The sequence below is a fragment of the Indicator indicator genome, chromosome 10 (genome assembly GCF_027791375.1).
Source record: "Indicator indicator isolate 239-I01 chromosome 10, UM_Iind_1.1, whole genome shotgun sequence".
NCBI lineage: Eukaryota > Metazoa > Chordata > Aves > Piciformes > Indicatoridae > Indicator > Indicator indicator.
Window position 1 is genome coordinate 26,333,301 of NC_072019.1, and position 19,222 is coordinate 26,352,522.

A 19,222-nucleotide genomic window follows, 5' to 3' on the forward strand; every position below is an offset into this window, starting at 1 on the left:
GCATGCTTAACTGACCCTGTAGGATACAGGACTGGCAGCACCAGATAGTCCAGTTTTTGACCATAAATTTAGGAAATATTCCTCAGTTATTCTGCCTTTGGTTCTTTGGATTCTGCATAAGTTGTTTGAAAGCAAATAGTTTATAGAGTCATAGAATCATTAAGTTGGAAAAGACCTCTAAGATCAAGTCTAACTGTCAACTCAACACCACCATAGCCACTAAAACACATCCTGAAGTGCTGTGTCCACACGTTCCAGGGATGGTGACTCCACCACCTCCCTGGGCAGCCTGTTCCAATGCCTGATCACTCTTTCAGTAACAAAGCTTTTCCTAATATCCAACTTAAAGCTCTCCTGGGGCAAGGGCAGTTTCAGTTTTAGTTTCAAGTAATGGGCTTTTTCCTCTGGAACTGTTTTGCTAGAAATTTTCTCTGAATTTTTCTTATTAAATGATCTGAGAACAGAGCATCAAGGAGTCATTTGAAAAAAGATGTCCTGGTACTCCTCCAGATGGGCATGGAAGGTTAAATCACCCAAACCCTGTGTTGCCTTGTCCAGTTAGCAACCTGGAATGAGCCATTTTCTATAAACCAGGATTGTCAATTGACAAGGATTTTATTCTTGGCAGTACATGGAGAAAGCATCACTCTGAGACAGAAACATTTTCTTAGTAGGTGAGAGCTCTGTTTTGCTTCCAGCTGAATAATTTAGCAATGGTTGGGTTGCTTACTCATAGTTATTGACTTGGTATTTGCTGCTGGGGTGATTAAGATGCTCACACATGCCAGAGGGGATTCAGCAGTTTTAAGGCTGGTGGAGGCTGGTAGAGGGACATTTGCCCAGAGGCAGAGTTAGCAAACCCTGTGAGGGTTTGAAACCACAGTTGAGTAGTGAGGAGACACCTGCCATATAAAAGTATAAAAGATTGCAGGAGCAGGAACTTTAGAGGTTCTTTGGAGATGTCATTATCTGAACCTTACATAGAAAGGAAGGAGAGAAGCATATTTTACTGTGTCTTGTATTCAAAACGACAACAGACCTCTTATGCAGAATTTTTATACTGGGTTGTCTACTTTGAATTTGGAAATTTTTTTTTTTTTTTACTTTTGCTTTCAGCTGACCTACTAAAAAGCATTTTTGAAGCCATGAATAAACTTTCAGGTTACTCCATCTGAAAAATGAAGTGATCCATGAAGCCAGGGAACTGAAACACTTTAGCAATGCTCCAAAATGTAGCAGAATAGGCCTGTGCTCAGCTAACACTAGTTGGTGTGAGTTCTGGTTAAGCTGGAGTCAGAGCGGGGAAAAAAGCCTTTTTTAATCACCTCAGTTAGCCCAGAAGGTATTCTGGCTGGCAGAGGAGCAGGGGGAGCTTCCTGGTGGTGGGGATGCAGCTTGACAGAAGAATATTTAGATGCATTCTGTCAGTCCAGGTGAGTCTTACCTTGCATAAACCCCATCTGTTAAGGAAGGGCAAGGGAACAATCAAGAAAACTGACTTTAAATTGCAGCTGTTCAGACCCAATGTTTGCCCCTGGAGCTGTGAGGGCTAATTACCCTTCTAGGATCTCCACGCTGCCAAGAGCAGGATGTTAGTAATACCAAAGCCAAGGCTGATGTCTCTGTTTTGTGCCGTGCTGCAGTCAGCAATGGGAACCTACTTAAACATGAGGGCTAAAGTGACTTCCATGTCACTAAACAAACAGCTTTTCCTCTGGTTGAGCTTTCTTCACTCCTTCTCACCTCAGTTATATTCAGATTCAGGCAAAAATAACTTAAGCAGTTGTAGACAGTAAAGGTCTAAGCGACTTCATAGACAGTCACAAAGTTCAGCTAAGACTGAAATGATTCTAGTGGAATCTGCTTATCTTGTAACTACAAATGAAAAGGAAGATACCAGCCTCAGGAGGGTGTCAGCAATATATTGGCTGTAGGTACTGTTGCTGTTAAGTCTATTGCACAGTGAGTGGAGCAATAGAATGAAAAACCATAATAGAAGTCCGAAGATTTTAATTGTGGCTTGGGTATTGAGGAGAAAAGTTTGTGGTTTGGAGAGAAAAATGTGCAATCACTTCTTAACCATCACCCACATCCATAAAACAGAAGGCAATTTAATGACAGAATGGTAAATGCAGTTAGCTTGAAATCGTGAGGAATTGCTTTGACTCTTGGTCGGATAATGTTAAAATGAAGTTGGTGAATTCATCATCATTCCAGAAGGATGCTAGCTTAGAACAGCATGAAAAGAACCAAACTGCTTTGTACATCAGGTATCCCAAGCAGGAATTGGAGTAGTAAGTTTTGCAAACCATGTCTTTGATGGATCTTTGGCAAGGGTCTAGCTGACTGTCCGGCTAGCTTGCACAGCACTGCCTTGCTTGACGGAGTTGGTGTCTTCCAGGAGTGTAAATCAGCCATAAAATCTAAGCTAACAGCACACAAAAGCAGTAGGCCATGTCAGAATGGACTTCAGGAGGATCTTGCTTGCTGGTGGTGGAAACTACTGGCTGTTTGCTTCCTGTCCCCATGCATTCAGGATCTCCTGCATTCTTTCTAATCTGTGTTCTGTGTTGTACACTGAAAATTGTCATCCCTTTTCTTATTTGATAAAATAATGAGAGCGAGAGAGTTAACATTTTCATATGTAGCTCTGTGTTTTATTATTCCCTCTAAAATGGGCATGTATACTTTGTGAAAAACTTTGGTTTGCTTTGGCATGTGATTCACAGGAACATAGCTCTTTCTATCATTTGGACTTAAGTCATATATTTTTACACTAAACATCTTATTACCTTAGTTTTATTATTTCAGAATCAAAGGAGAACTTGCAAATGTCTATGACTACAGGCCAAAGGAATGTTAATGAATAGTGCCATTGAATTTTCAGGTTTTAGCTTTTCTGATCTTAGAGAATATAACTGTAAGCAAAAATATTATGCAAGCTGAATAAAATTTAAATAAATAAGGACCAGATGTAACTATAGAGGCCTATAAAATGTAATACAAGTATTATCCACTTCCTTAAAATAAATCTGTATTTTAGTATGAAAAATTATATTCATATTGATGTTGTGGATTAATCTTTTTTTTATGAAAGCTGGCAAGTGAACACCATCTCTTGCAAGGGCTTGTTCTTAAATGGGAAACAGACTTTTTGTTGTGACCTGGGGTAGAGAAGTTTTCCAGTATCATGCAATGTAAAGCATTTTTACATTAACACACTAATACATTTGTACATTAGAGAGCCTGGTTTATAACAGTAGAATTTGGCTTAGGATTTTGGGTGCCTGCTAATGGTTTGTGAATGTTAGCAGCTGCAAAATATTGGGAGTGTGAGAAGGAGGGACGTGCAGCACTGTGCATTAGATGAACCCCTCTAAGAAGTGGAGGGATTTGCTCGGGGTTGACCTGCTGCTTTTGTTGCTGAACCCTTATCTTTTCGATTCCATTTGGATCTGCAAATGGAAGATCATAGATCATAACACAAGTGTTGAAACTTCCTCTGCCTACAAGTAACCAGCAGCTGGATTTATTTGAACTACTGGCAGATTCTTCTATGGGGCTGATTCTTCATCAAAACACACTGGGCAGCTATGCTGCTTCATCTATGAACCAGCCCATAAAAATGAAATTACTATTCTACTACTCTGGACAAAATATTGTAAAAGTTGAAATATTGTACTTGCCCTGGGAAAGAGATAAATGTGTAATCCTGCAGTCAGCAGAACTCCTCGGAGCTTGATTATCTTTAATCACAGAACCACCGAATACATCCGGTTGGAAGAGACCTCAAAGGTCATCCAGTCCAACCTTCGACCCAGCACTGAAGGGTCAACGCTAAACCGTGTCCCTGCTTGAACACCTCCAGGGATGGTGATTCCACCACTACCCTGGGCAGACCATGCCAATGTTTGATAACCCCTTCGGTGAAGAAATATTTCCTAATATCCAGCCTGGTGCAGCTTGTAACCATTTCCTCTGGTCCTGTCACTTGACACCAAGGAGAAGAGGCTGCCCCCTCTTCCCTTCAACCTCCCTTCAGGTAGTTGTAGAGAGTCATAAGGTTTCTCCTCAGCCTCCTTTTCTCCAGATGCACTTTGTAGGCCATGTGCTCCAGGCCCTTCACCAGCCTCACTGCCCTTCCCTGGACGCACTCCAGCACCTCAGTATCCTTTCTGTAGTGAGGGGCCTAGAACTGGTGCTGAATGCTAATTTAGTATAACATTTGCAGCTATGTAGCAAATTTGTTGGAAATACACAATATTAGCTTAAGAAAACACAACCTGTCAACCAAGTCAGAAAACATCTTTTCCTGAGTGTTGTTTTTATATGTAGCTTACGTTTGTTCTGCCTTAGGAAAGTACTCTAATCCATGCAGAAAGTTTCATTTCTTACCCCAAGTACATAAGTATGGTCAGTGGTAAGATTCCTTCACTTAACTACAGAATCACAGAGTGTTAGGGGCTGAAAGGGACCTTGAAAGATCATCAAGTCCAACCCCTCTACCAGAGCAGGACCACCTAGAATAGGTCACACAGGAACATATCCAGGTTGTTTCTGAATGTTTCTAGAGAAGGAAACTCCACAACCTCTCTGGCCAGCCTGGTCCAGGGCTCTGTCACCCTCACAGTGAAAAAGTTCTCACTTATGTTCATGTGGAACCTCCTCTGCTCCAGCTTACACCGATTGCACCCTTGTCCTATCATTGGATATCACTGAGCAGAGCCTGGCTCTGTCCCCCTGACACTCACCCTTCACATCTTGATAAACATGAGTGAGGTCACCCCTCAGGTTCCTCCAAGCTAAAGAGACCCAGTTCCCTCAGCCTTTCCAACAGTTTGCCCTGCCTGCTTTCTAGTACTGCCCAGCCACATAGGTTCCCAAAAATCTGGTGTCCCTGCATTGACCTGGTCTTTCAGCATCATTGTCTGTGTGTGCTCAGTGTCTGGGAAACAGGAACTCTTCTACATATAGTGCTCCCATGGTCTGGAACAAATGGCTGGTGGTAGATAGCCTTGTAGCTAGAGGGCACAGCTGTGGGTCTGGTTTCTCCTCTCAGGGCTGTCTGAAGGATTCTTTTGTCTAATGTCTGCAACCTTAAAATGCATATCTTAGAAAAAATGCTCTGGGGTTTTCAAAACAACTCATTTTTGAATATTTTACCCTCTTACCCAGTGTCACTGTGTGATGGTGATTATTCAGTCCTCAATGTGTAGTGGTTAACCTTCTGTGAGTGCCTTTGATCCTCTTAAAATAATGACTGGATCTCATAGCACAGCAAAGATAAACTCAAATCAGAGCTAATGTTATGTCAGTTAAAGAAATGGCTTCTTGTGAGTTAAGGAATCTGCACTACTATGTTAGAAGCCTCTTTAACCAAAATTCAGACCATTCTCCTTGTCATATCCAGCCAGCACTGGGTGTGTGGGGATTTCTCTGCTCTGGTTCTTTTGAGTCCTCTTGCATAGTGATCTACCTTTTGTCATGGTAGAACTTCATCAATCTATCCATGGTGCTTAATGTTTGAGCCTCCTTCATGTCTTGTGTCCTTTTACTCTCTCTACTCCCAGCATTTACAAGTAACAGATGGGGGGCTGGTTTTCAATGGTAAAGGGCTCCTGTGTTGCAAGCTGCTGCTTGTCCTTCTGAAGAACAGCTGCATAGAGGAAAAGAAACACTGAAAGACTGGCTCAGAAGCTATAAACTTGCAGAAAATGTGTGAGAAGTCCAAGCCTGAAGCCAGACAGCTTGCAAGACTTTCTCACCACTGTTTATGGTCCTGCAAGGCTTTAAGGTTCGCTTGGCCAGTTATTTTCCTGAATAGGAAGCTGAGTTTACCACCTTTCTCCCAAAGGGTCAGTTAAAACAGTGCTATTTGGCCATTGCCTGGGGTCTTTGCTGTGCCAGTTCTTGATATTTAAGATACAGAGATAAAACTGTCACTATTAGTGAACATTTGCATTTCTATTTGTGCTCTCTGCTGATGGGTGAGTGTGATATTCTTTCCCTACCAGCTCTCCGAAGTTGTTATAAATCAAGCAGAAAGAAACACCCATGGCTTGAAGGGGAGTTGAGATCTGATTTTCCCAAGAGTTCAGGGCTGCTCCCCTCCCTCAGATGGAAGGCAATGCAATGTGCACATTTTACAAGTTGTGCTTTCCATAAGTGGATTTTTGGATTGCTGCTGATTTCTGTGAGGTTGTCTTGCCCTCGCTGCTCAGTAGTCCTCAGCAGCATTGTCCTTCAAAGCATCAGCTAAGGCTCCATGATCTCTTCTACTTATCTACCTTTTCTTCCACTGCCAAAACCTCGTTTTGCCAGTCAGTGTAAGGGTTGTCACTCATGTGTCTCCCTTTGGTGAAGAAGACTCTGCTGTCACAATGGTATCCTGCTGGTGGAGCTGTAACTGTCCCGCAGCTCAAGTCTGAACCTTACAGCATAATGTCTGGTGTACCTCTTGGCAGGCTCAATAAGCATTACCACTTGAGAACAGATTTGGTGCACATTATATACAAATCAGGCCTGCTCTTGCCATGTTCGGGAACTTGGCTTGCAGGTGATTATAGATAACAATATAGATAACAAATCTGGTGAAGGTTCTTATGAGGAGCAGCTGAAGGAGCTGGGATTGTTTAGTCTGGTGAAGAGGAGCCTGAGGGGAGATCTTATTGTTCTCCACAAGAGGTTGTAGTGAGGTGGATGTTCTCTCAAGTAACAAGAGATAGGACAAGAGGAAGGGGGCTCAAGTTGCACCAGGGAGAGGTTTAGGTTGGATAGTAGGAACAATTTCTTTCCTGAAAGAGTGGTCAGGCTGCCCAGGGAGGTGGTGGAGTCGCCATGCCTGGAGGTGTTCAAAAAACATATAGACATGGCACTTTGGCACATGGTTTAGTGGTCACGGTGGTGTTGGGTTGACATTTGGATTTGGTGATCTTAGAGGTCTTTTCCAACCTTAATGATAATGATTCTATGGTTCTCTGATAATATCACTGGACTGGACTGCAGGCCTTTTAGTATAAGCGCATTCAGCCCAGGCTGACAGCCTCAGCTGTAGCAGACATTCCCTTCTCTTTTGTCTTCCAGTGCTGTCACAGTCGGATAGTCTAAGGTTACACCTGTGAATGGGGACTTTGTTTAGCATAGGAAAATGCTGTTTATGTGCCCTGGCTTGTATTCCTCATCCTTCCTTCCCATACAAGAAATGTTCTAACTTTGCATTAGTTCCCCATTTGTATGATGGTCCCAGGCTGTTCTTTGTCAAAATACACAAAGATTAAAGCTCCAGTTTGTTGAAGGGATTTGTAAACCTAGTGAAATATGTGCTTTCAGCAGATGGAGAGCTTTCTTTAAACAACCATGTTCTTGATAGGAGAGCATTTTTATTTCCCCCTTCTGCAGGAACAGAATTGTGATTCTGCCAAGCTATATCATGGAGTGCCATAATCTATATGAAACTGATACCTGGAAGAATGGCAGTGAAAAATGCATCTAGAACCACCAGAAATTCACAGCTTCTAACTGAACATTGATGACACTTTTCCTTCCTTCCTCTTGATTGATCAATTGATTTTGAGCTATTTAGGCCTTGAGTTCTAGCGATATCAAGCACCCAACTAGATATGAAGCTGGTGAGCAGAAACCGAAGACATTCAGCAACCAAAGCTCATCCTTTAAATAAACATTTTGTATTGTTTTAGTCAGGATAGATCCTGTTCTTTTCCTGAGGCACTGAGAGAGATGTTACAGCTTGAATCCAGAGCATGTCATAGAATCACAGAGTTGTTTCAGTTGGAAAAGACCTCTAAGGTCATTGAGTCCAACTGTCAACCTAAGGCCACCATGGCCATTAAACCATGTCTTGAAGTGCCATATCCACATTTTTCATGTCCACCTGAAAGAAGATTGAAGTGAGGCCAGTGTTGGTCTCTTCTCTCAAGTAACTAGTGATAGGATGAGAGGAAATGAACTTAAGTTGTGCCAGAGGAGGTTTAGGCTGGATATCAGGAAAAATTTCTTTCCTGAAAGAGGTGATCAGACACTGGAACAGGCTGCCTAGGGAGGTGATGGAGTCACCAGCCCTGGAGGTGTTCAAGAAGTGTGTAGATGTGGTGCTTCAGGATATAGTTTAGTGGTCATGGTAGTTGGGTTACAGCTGGACTTGATGATCTTAAAGGTCTTTTCCAACCTTTATGATTCTTAAACACCTCTAGGGATGGTGCCTGACCACTCTTTCAGTAAAGAAATTTTTCCTAATATCAAATTTAAACCTCCTCTGGCATAATTTCAGGCCACTTCCCTTCATTCTATCACCTGGTAACTTGAGGAAGAAGAGACCTCCTTTCAGGTAATTGTAGAGAGCAATGAGGTCTTCCCTCAGCCTCTTCCAGACTAAACAACCCCAGTTCCCTGAGCCACTCCTCACAAGACTTCTTTCTGTAGATCCTTCACCAGCCTTGTTGCCCTTCTCTGGACATGCTCCAGCAATTCAATGTAAGTCCATCCAGTTTAGGGCTTGCTTAGATGGAGTGTGACGTTACATCTCATTACTGCTTAAACTGCTTTTAAACGTTGATGGACTTAGAAGTGTTCAGTAACGCCAGTAGTTTGGGTTTAGTGATTTGTCATGGATGATCAAAACTATCAGAGTCTTATCCAGATCCAGCTAGATCCAATGGAAAAAGATTATTTCTGGGATAAATGTACTTTGAACTGATCCTAGAAGTATTAAAGATGCCTGTTTGTCATAGTTTATGGGCCAAGAAAGGTGAGACTCTCATATTTATGCTTATGGACTATTTAAAAACCAAGGGCATGTTGCTTCATTCTGGTTTTAATCAATTTGATAAGGCTAATTCAACTACACTGCTTTGAAAAAATCATCTAGTTAAGCAAAACAGTGCTTTGGCAGGTCAGTGAGAAGTTTCCTTCTTCAGGGTAGACACAGACAGAACAGGAATGTACCTCTTCATGCCATATGTATTTTTAGTTCTAGGTCTGGCTTCTAACACTGCAGGAACTGCAGGGTAGTGCTGAATTGTTGCCTTTTCAAATAGATGATGCAGATTGTTCAGTCCGATAACGTTTGGTGGTTCCTGAATCTGAGCTTCAGGTACTTGCAGTTTTACATTTCATAATGCAGTGCTGGCAAAAGCTGGTGACTCCAGTTTGATGGCCATCTTTAATGCAACCACAGATGGAAAACAAACTTAAATGTGATTGCAGGTTCCTTGCTGAGAGGTTAGGAAATACCAGATTAATCACAGTATGAAAGTGCTTGGTTTGACCATCTTGGATGCATGCCCAGCATGATGTTACGTGGTCCCATTGCCATTTTTCTACCAAACCTCATCTTCATCCACTGCCCTGGTGTGTCCTAGTTGAATGATGCTGTCTTAACAAGCTGGTCAGTATTTTATGCTATCTCAGTAAGCCACTTCTAAGTGCCTTCCTTTGTAAAATGTTTAAAAAACTAGAAGTGAAGTGTGCTGTGGAGGTTCTAAACCACAGATTCAGCTTTTTTCTCAAAGTTAACCATGATCAGCCTCAGGTGAAAAAATATACATCACTGTCACCCTCCTGGCTTTCACCCAGGCAAAAGTCTCTTCTGTTGACTTAGAGTTACATGATCATTTTCAAAACACAGGTAATCTAAAAAACCTCAAACCAAACAACCAAAAACCCACAACAACCAGAACCCCACAACTGAGAGAAGATCTAAGACACGTAGCAGAGGATTTTGGCAGTGCTGCTGTGATGGATGTGCACATGTTGCTCTGTTCCACTGCTTATTAGCTGCTTCAGCTATTTCAGAAAACCCTGCAGTTGCCAGTACTGTGTCTGTGTATATACATGTATACACACACACATATATATATAATTTTTTCTTAATCAAACCATTCTTTTGATTTTCTTAATTACCGTTTTACACAACTCATAGTATTTTGCCTTAATTTATGCAGATTGAAATCATCTCCCCCCCAATCTGGGACACTTGTATTAGGTGTAATCCATTTGTGATTAGAATCCTCCAGGCTTTTTTTCACTGAGTGGTATGTATGTATCAAAGAGGGGAGCCTGTGACTGGTGGTGTGCTCCAGCAGCAGCGGGGCTGCTGTAGATACAAGTCCACATCATTAAATAAGGTGTAGTGGGAATGAAAAACAAAAATGCTCTCAATGTTGTCTTGATCAGAGGTGCTAGCTTAAGGGCATTTGAGTTTTCTCTCTGTTCAACGTGCACCATGTGTGCTGGGAAAGGATTGTGGCAACATGGGGGGGAGTTAACTTGGTGATGAGAGATGTAGTATCTAACAGTGTTTTCAAAACACCAAGGTACTTTGTTCTACCCCAGCAGCTATTTCCTGCTCCTGCTCCAGGAAGGCGGTGCACAGCGGGGCTCGGACGCTGCTAACCTCGCTGCCTTTTGTTGCAAACGCTGTGGAAAGGCTCCTCTTTGACTTGTACTGCAGGCTGCTGAGGGAGCTTCACGACCATAGTGGTTTTGGAGGGCCTGTTTGCCTGAGAATGAGTCATCCAAGACCTACCTAATTGAAAATCACCCCCTGTTTATCCAGAGCCACTGTAGAGTTTGCAGCAAAGTCAGTTCTGCTGGAGGCTGGTGTTTGCTGGTGACACTGGAGAAGTCACAGTTCACTCTCCCATCCTGCTAGCTGTCAGGACTGCAGCTGAAGAGCTGTAGCAGGATGTTCACCTATTTGTTTCAGGAGGGAAAAAAACCAACAAACTAGAACAATGCAAAGGGAAAGCACCAGCAAGAGAACAGTATGTTCTTTGTAATGCTTTTTCTTTGGGGACATCTATTGCTGGCAATAAGATTAAATCACTGAAACCTTCCCTGAAGCTACATCTGCCACTGCCTACATTTTCCAGCCTCAGTAATAAACTAACATTTGCCATTGTTCCTTTCTTCTGGATTTCATTTCTTACAGATTTAACCAGCACTATTTACCACAAGGCATTCAGTTCTTGCTTAAAGCTGAGTTCTGTGCCAAGTCTCTAAAAATATTCATAGCTCCAAAGAATCTGGTTTTAAATAATACCATAAAAAAGTAGATGATATTAATACAGTGGTTCACATGGAGTTCATGTCCTGCTAATGCCAGTGCACAAAAGTGATGGAAGCCTAAGAAGCTTTAGACAAGGCTACCCTGAAGTGGTGAAAAAAAATACCTCTTTACCTTTCTGCTGGCTACCTGTACTTTGGTCATGGCACTTAGTTTCTTTTCCAAAATATTAAAAGTAGTACCTAAAGTGGTTACAGCCTTGCTCCTGCCATGGAGTGCTGTGCCTTTTTGCTGTAGGGCAGTGAGTTGTGTGGGGCAGGTTGTGGCTGCTTGTTTGGGGGCTGTTGGAAGGGAGGATTCACGCCACCCATTTCTTCCCACAGGATGCCATAGTGATCCATGAAGTGTATGAAGAAGGGGCAGCAGCCCGAGATGGCAGGCTTTGGGCCGGGGATCAAATTCTGGAGGTAAATGAGTCTCCATGTATATGCTTGGTTGTACCTTTGTTGTGTATGCTTCAGCGCAGCACAGGGAAAGAGAACTCGTTGAGTGGGATCTGTACCCAAGGCTTTTTTTCTGTCACCAAGAATGTCCTGCAAATTCCTATTTCCTTCTATATTCATATAAAGGGAAGGTACAAATTGAGACTATATTAAATTTAATTGAGCAAGGCAGTTCTCAAATTACATAGTTCAGCTGTCACGTCCAATAGCTCAGTATTATTCATCTGTTTAATCTTTCATTCGAGGCCTGCTCCAGTATCTCTGTGCTGCTGGGAACGGAGCACTGAGCTGGCAGAACACAGGGCAAGAGGGTGAGGGTGGCCGCAGCATCACTGGCAGCATCCCTGCTGCAAAACTCACAGCACCCACATAGAGCATTGCTGGGGGAGCTTCAGGCCGTGGCTCATAAAACCAGACAACACACAGACTGACTTCTGTCAGAAGTGCAGTGTTCTTCCCACAAACAAGCCTGGAACTGGAGGAAGGAAAGGGTTAAGAGAGAAGTGTTGGTCTGCAAATGAAACTTGCGTCAGGCAGGGGTTCGGCGCTGCAAGGGCGCAGCTGCTTGCAGCGTCTCGCTGTCAGATCAGGACAAATTCCCAGCATGGCCATTAAGGCTTTGGTGCGTAGGGTTAGAAAAATAGCAAGGGGTACTTGGGGAGTTGTCTTTACAGCTCTTGCACAGAAAATATTGTATATTTTTTTAGCGTTTAAGGCTGAATGTTGTTTTCATTTCATAAATAACTGTGTATTACCAGAGCACAATAATTAGGGGGTAAAAATGGGGAAGGTTAATTAATTCTTCTCTGGCCAAACAGGAAAGTGCTAATGTTTGTGTGCCACAATATTGTTATTACTTCAGCTTTTAAAAGCCCTACTAATGAATCAAAGAGACAACTCTGAATTACTTTAAGATCAGGATGATAAAGTCGGTGTTGAGGAAAGAATGCCAACGCAGTATGTAAATAAATGTGTGCAGCACTAGTCCAAAAGGTGATAATTCGTATAGATTAGGCTTAATTATCTTAATGTAAAATCAAGAATGATTATAACTTTGCATATCTAGAAATACTGAGAAATATTGCCATTATCTTAAAACTTATATAATAAGTGGATTAACATTGTTTTGTTATTTGATTGCAGTTCATGTTACTGCCTTGAAAGACTTCCCAGAAGTATTTAAGCGTTGATTTTATTTTTTTTTTATTAAGAAATTAGAGATGATTTTATCAACAGAAAATTGGCAGACGCCTTCAAAGGGCATCTGTGGATCATGCTTGGTAAAATGAAGAGATGAAGTTTCAAGTTGCAACAGTGGGGTTTTTTTCATATTTAAGCATTTCAGTCTTCTGAACAAGAACTTCTTGTTCTGTCTGGTGTTGCTGAAATGTTGAAACCTTTTCAGGTTATGCTAGGAGAAGTGTAACTGAGCGCTGCAGCAGCGGTCTTGTGTGCCATCTATTGGAACAAAGCAAAATAACCACTTTGTAGGTCCTTCCTGGCCTCTGCCGTTCCCATTTGCTCATGTTTCTGATTCTTTTTCTGTCTTCAGCTTGGTGAAGATGGGGGAGAAGGAATCTGAGCAGTTAGAGTTGATCTAGGAAGCTCAAAGTAGCACATCCCGCTTTGTCTAGTTGTAAGAAAGAGGCATTGTTGGAGGTTCCAGCATTTAAAAAGAGGTGAAGAACACCCACAAAACTTACAAGCCAATGTTTTGATTATTGTGATTTACTCCACAAAGCACCAAATGCATGCTTAGAAGCTCAGCCCACAGGAAATGGGAGCACTAAATTAGAGTTCCAAGGGGTGTCAATTTGACAAATTTCTCCTGTCGCAAAAGGGGAGAGTGTGATGAAAAGATCATTTATACATGTCATTTGAAAAGCAAACACTGATTATTCCAGGTGAACGGGATCGATCTGCGCAATGCCAGCCATGAAGAAGCTATCACTGCCCTGAGACAGACTCCCCAGAAGGTGCAGTTGGTTGTTTATAGAGATGAAGCACATTACAAAGATGAAGAAAACCTGGAGATTTTCTATGTAGACATACAAAAGAAAACAGGCCGAGGACTAGGGCTCAGCATAGCTGGAAAACGGTAAGAGTCTCTCGCCAATTGGGCTGCACTTCAAGTGAGGAATGTTCTGCTTATGCCACATGAACAACCGTAGCCATTCAATGGACTGTGGAGACAAGGAAAAGCTCTGTAAGGAACAGAATTTTGGATCTAAATATTTTTAAGGATGCCATGGGGCTGTGGTCCTGGCTTCCTGGTTAGAACAATGACACTTGTGTAGTAATGGTTGCTGTTGCCCCAGAGAGCTCCTGGTGAGCACAGAGCAGGTGTCTTGGGATCGTCTCACTGTTCTGTTGGCTTCAATGCAGCTTTGTCTCAGAGTTTGGAGGCTTTTGTGATCGCAAAATGGGAGGAGAAACCTTCCCGTTTCCAAATACCAGGGTATGCCTTTAAAATTCGTTTTACAGTGAGGGTGGTGAGATACCTGCCCAGGTTACTCAGAGAGGTGGTAGATGCCCCATCCCTGGAACCATTTCAGGTCAGGCTGGGTGGAACTCTGGGCAACCTCATGTAGTTGAAGATGTCGCTGCTGACAGAAGGGGGTTTGGATTAGGTGAGCTTTAAAGAGCCCTTCCAACCCAAACCATTCTATCATTCTATAAAAATGGGTTTGTGAGGTAGCTCTAGCTCCTCAAGTTCAAAGGGGCCAGCGTAGTGGAAGATAAGAAGCTGACTTAGACCCAAATCCTGAATGATACCAAAGTGACTGCACCACACTACAGACAGCAGTTCTGTGAGCTCAAAGCAGAATCTGAGATACAGTGGTATTAGCTGCTTAATAAAATGTGACTTTTTTTCTGATGTATTTCTAAAGCATTGCTATTAGATCATTGGAAGCAGGGGACTGGTAGATCTAATCTTTCACTGTGAGAAGAGATTTACGGCCTGACACTGGTGAGCACCCATTCAGTGTTGGTGCATAAGAGTCATATGGTTCCTGTTCTGTATTGCCATAAAGAATTTATTTTCTCAATTACAAATCATCTTGTCATTATCCTGATTGCTTATGGTCAGTAAAGTTTCTGCAGCAATTTTTTTACAAGAGTGCCAATGTTTAACCCAGGTGTTGTGAGCAGATTGTGGGCTGGGTAATTAATTTAGCTTATGTAAATTACCCTACAGATGGTAATCACAAGTCTCCAGCCCTCCCACCTTTGCAAAACTTTCTGTACCATTGCTAAGTGCTTCTCTTGGGGGAATTTCCACCTTTGAGGTAGCCTGATTTCTGAAGCTGATTGTATGGTACCCAGCTATCATTCAGGTTGTGAAGTGTCATGTCCTTCAGGGTGAAGGATACCCAGCACCAAATCTTGACATTGCAGCTGGAACCAGTTCACACCAGCCAGCCTGGGGAGCTGGGACCAGCACAGAGGTGTCTGCAGCTTTGGGAGGGGAGGAGGTTGGAGCTGATAAATAAATCCGTTTCTCTTGTCTGCATGGCCTGCTGCTCTCACCAGCTTTGCTGCCTGCCTGCTGCAGGTGGACAGCCATAGAGCTGAGGTTTCTGCTGCATAACTCATGTGCAAATTTATAACAGTCTTTTCTGCAGACTTCTCCCTGCTCTTCTGTTGGGGGCCTCTAGAATTCTGGAAAAGAAATTGAGCTGCATCTTTAGGGAAAGCACAGAAAAAAATCTGAGGCTGCATAATTCATATCAGGCACATCGGGAGATTGTTTAACTCCATCTTAGACCCATCCTCAACCTTTTATTCATTCAAGTGGTATTTTTCATGAATCTTTATGGATCATACAGTCAGAACTAACAGTTCAAGTCAAAAGGCAGCATTAAATATAGCAAAACATGCCTTGGTTTTAAAACTCACTGAATTTTTGCACTCAAACATTTGAGTGGGCTGTAAAACTAGTTCCTTCCTCTGCTCACAGGTTTCTTTTAATGTCTCTTAAATGCAAGTAATCTAAATTGGTCTCCCACAGAATATTGAATTGTGTAATTAGCCATATGCTTCTTGCATTGTCAGAAATGGAAGCGGAGTGTTTATCTCTGACATTGTTAAAGGAGGAGCTGCAGACCTAGATGGACGATTAATTCAAGGAGATCAGATTTTGTCTGTAAATGGAGAGGATATGAGAAATGCCTCACAAGAGACTGTTGCCACTATACTTAAGGTGAGTACATAATGCATTTTAAGGTATGGAATTGCAGTTACTGACACTATGCAAGGTAATTATCCTGGAGTGCTATTCACACAGAGGTAGGACAGCTCAAACTGATTACTGACACAGGAATTTCAACTGAAATAACTTTGGGAGATTCATTAAAAATCACTTCTCCATGGATATTTAGAAGTGGGATGATAGGAAGTAGGAAAACAAAGACCCATGTAGTGTTTAGGCATTTATTTGAAAATGCAACTGTATATTTCATAGGTTAGAAAAATATTTGGAAAGATGAGGGGCATAAAAATCAGGACTGAAATAAAATGCCTTTGGCTCTGCTGCACTAACCTGGCAGCCTAATTCCATTTCTGCAAAGCTTTCCTTCTTCCAGCAGTGATTTTATGCTCTGAAGTTGTATGGTCTGGGAGAAGTTGCTTTTTTACATTATAAAAAGCATGTTGCTGCTTGATTCAGAGGAGAGGGCAGAGGATGGCCAGGCTGTGAGTGCCTCATGTGAGCTCATCCCTACAACTTCAGCCCAGATAAGGGATGAAAGGCTGGGTGGAGGCGATGTTGCAGACCCATTTCTATTCAAAACTGCATCTGGAGGCAAGGGCTTTTTCCCCTGCCATCACCACTAGTGTTTCTTCATATGTTTTCTTCCATTCTTGAAGGAAAAAAAAATATTTCCTTGCTTTTTCCATTTGGGGTTGGTACCTGGCTAAAAGTTTACCTATTTAAGAATTAGAAATTGGGGATACAAGGGTTGAATGCGTATGTGTTAAAATCACCCTTTTCTGCAGCATTTTTCCTCTGAAATGTTTCCCATGAACTTTGGTGCTAGATGTCTGTTTAAGAGTTGGGGGATTTATGTTTATTTTTACTGAGTAATTGTCCATCTACACTTTGCCAGTAGGGAAATTCATACTGGCTTCAGCAACCAGGAGAAACCTCCAGAACAAACCTAAATCCAGGGACAGGCACTTTTCATATTGTCTAAATACAATTGTTAATGTTTTGAGCATTCCTTGTGGTTTTCTTCATGGAGCTGTGGTGCCGAATATAAACATAATTCTCTCCAGGAGAGCATGAAATATTCTATGTCTACTTAAATATTGTATATTTTATTTTTATTTCTTTTCCAAGTGTGCCCAAGGCCTTGTACATCTTGAGCTTGGGAGACTGCGAGCTGGATCGTGGCTATCATCACGGAAAACACCCCAGAACAGTCAGGTTAGTGACAAATTCAGCTGTAGAAAGTGGAGCTGGGAAGGGCAGGGCAAGGGGACAGGGCACAGGAAGGCTCAGCCTTCCATAGACACTTACTGCTGAGGATGTGGAACAAAATATTTTATCACAACAATTTTCTGTCCTGAACTGCAAAGCAAGTGTCGTGCTGAAAGGCTGCTTAAGTGGAAGTGCTATTTAACAGACTTTGTTGTTGTTGTTGTTTAAGGATTGTCTTCCTGACACATACCAAAAAATATGTAATCTCTTGCTCAAGCAGTGCTGCCCAGAAATATTTTTTTTTTTAGACCTGAAAAAAATATGCTGAATGTCTTTTCTGCAGCTGTTTTGTCAATCAAAACGAGTTAATGAAACTGAACTGTATCTTTGCCTATCTTGTGGCAGAACCACATGAGAGCTGCTTTCCTCTCAAAGAAAACACAGAGCAATTTCCTGCTTCGCTTGCTTTTTACCTGAAGCGAGGACAACAATTCATTTTGCAATCAGTGCAGGGCTTTTCCCCTCTCCCTGCATCCCTCAAGCAGCTCAGACACTGATACTGTTAGTATTAAAGTCTGAGTACTGCAAGGGAAGAAAAACAAGATGAAAACTTTTCTTAATGGATTTTCCTTCTGAAGACTGACTGCTATGCTGTTATATTTAAGTTGCCAGTGTCCCTGAGAGAGACAAGCTGTGCTTCACAGCCACGCTATTGCTCTGGAGTATTTTTTTCCCTCTCTGTCCAAGGTCAGCTGTCAGGGACCTGGGAGACATTGCCCACACACCTCCTTCTCACACTGATGTGTGAGCAGGCAGAGGAGGCTGCTCACCAGTGGGATCAGCCACCACAAATGCTAAAGGAAAGGTTTGAGTTTGGAAATGGAGCCATAGGAGGCTTATGGGGATGTAAGTTAAAGCAGGAATGCTTTTAAGGAGGTCAGTAAGAGGGGAGGCTTGTCCTTGATGTTGTGCATGAACAACCCAACAAGGGTGCCAAAATCCTAGTCGTGTGGTGTGATTTCTTCAGTTTTGCAAAGGGCAGCAGTGATCCAGCCTGCTGTCTGGGTGGGTGAGGTGTGAGGAAGGGCTAAAGAGCCCCTAGCCATGTGGGAACAGCTGGGCTAAGCCTGGCTTTAAAAATAATGGCTAAATATCATTAGAGAAACATTTGCAGTGTATGCGGGAGGCAAGGAGAAATGGACGAGCAGAGGAAAATGATGCTGATTGCTTTAAGTAAAGACAGCAGTCTTGAGTATCACTGGGGTTTGGTCACACACAACTACCCTAAGCAAGAGCATTGTAACCAAAAAGCAATGGTTAAGAATTATTCACCCAGCTTTATTGTGTAAAAAATCATGGCTGAAAAGGAAGCAACATGCTGTAGTATCTAACATGATTCTAGGTGGAAATTCAAATCAGACAGCATCCCGTTTTCTTCATAGCAAAGGAGGCTCGTGCAGGAACCTGGTAATTTCTGTATTTCATTTAATACAAGAAATCTTAATTGCTGTTCTTAATGCAGAGTCATTTGAGAGCCTTCACCTCACTACTCCTGACTTGGTGATTTTTGAAAACTGAAGAAATGTTTCTCAGCAAAATCCTTCCAAGAGTTATAAAACTATTGGCAGATAATGCAGCAAATCAACCTGAATGATTTGCACAACTGCAAGCAGTGTTTTAGAAGCTACTGGCCAAGAGCAGCCAGAACTTTTGTCCCCACTTGGCTTTTTTCTTGGTCCATTGCATGCCTTTAATGGTAGAAATTGAAGCCTTGTGGTGCAGGACAGTGATTTCTTTCACGCACATTGCAAATTCTGTTAACTGACCCATGAATTGGCAACTCGAGGTAGAAATTGTGCTCTGCCTGTTGTTTGTCACTGACAGCTGCACCCTGGTCAGTTGAGATAAATGCTGCCAGAGCTTTTGATTCACCGCCTTAATGCGTTTAGAGGCAGAAAGCTTTGCTGTGGATGGAGAAGTACAGACCAGATCTTTGTTTTGTATAAAGCAGCTTAGCTGAAAAGGTCTGGCCCTTGATGAAACCTGTTGTTCAGACACACTTCCTAAATTGATAATGATGTTTCCTCAAGGGGCAGAGTCTGAAGATGAAGCCAGATATGGAGATAGGGAAAAGGGGGGCTGGAAATGGATGCACAAGCAGCCATCTTTGGAGGCTTTCCCTTTTGTCAGCTGTACTACAGAGGCATCTCATCCTGCACTCAGGGTGTAACTCTGGAAAGAAGAGTAGGTTCTTGGTCAAGTGAAAGGAGCAGG

At 42.4% G+C, this 19,222-nt stretch overlaps 1 protein-coding gene across 1 annotated transcript in view; it reads left to right on the plus strand.

The window, feature by feature from the left end:
* The window catches only part of PATJ (PATJ crumbs cell polarity complex component), a 157,497-nt gene that overhangs the window by 125,265 nt on the left and 13,010 nt on the right, over positions 1-19,222 (plus strand). Inside the window, exons 34-37 of the mRNA XM_054383933.1 lie at positions 11,407-11,490; positions 13,431-13,624; positions 15,583-15,730; positions 16,868-16,954. Coding sequence (XP_054239908.1) covers positions 11,407-11,490; positions 13,431-13,624; positions 15,583-15,730; positions 16,868-16,954 — 513 coding nt within the window. The remainder of the gene's footprint in view (positions 1-11,406; positions 11,491-13,430; positions 13,625-15,582; positions 15,731-16,867; positions 16,955-19,222) is intronic.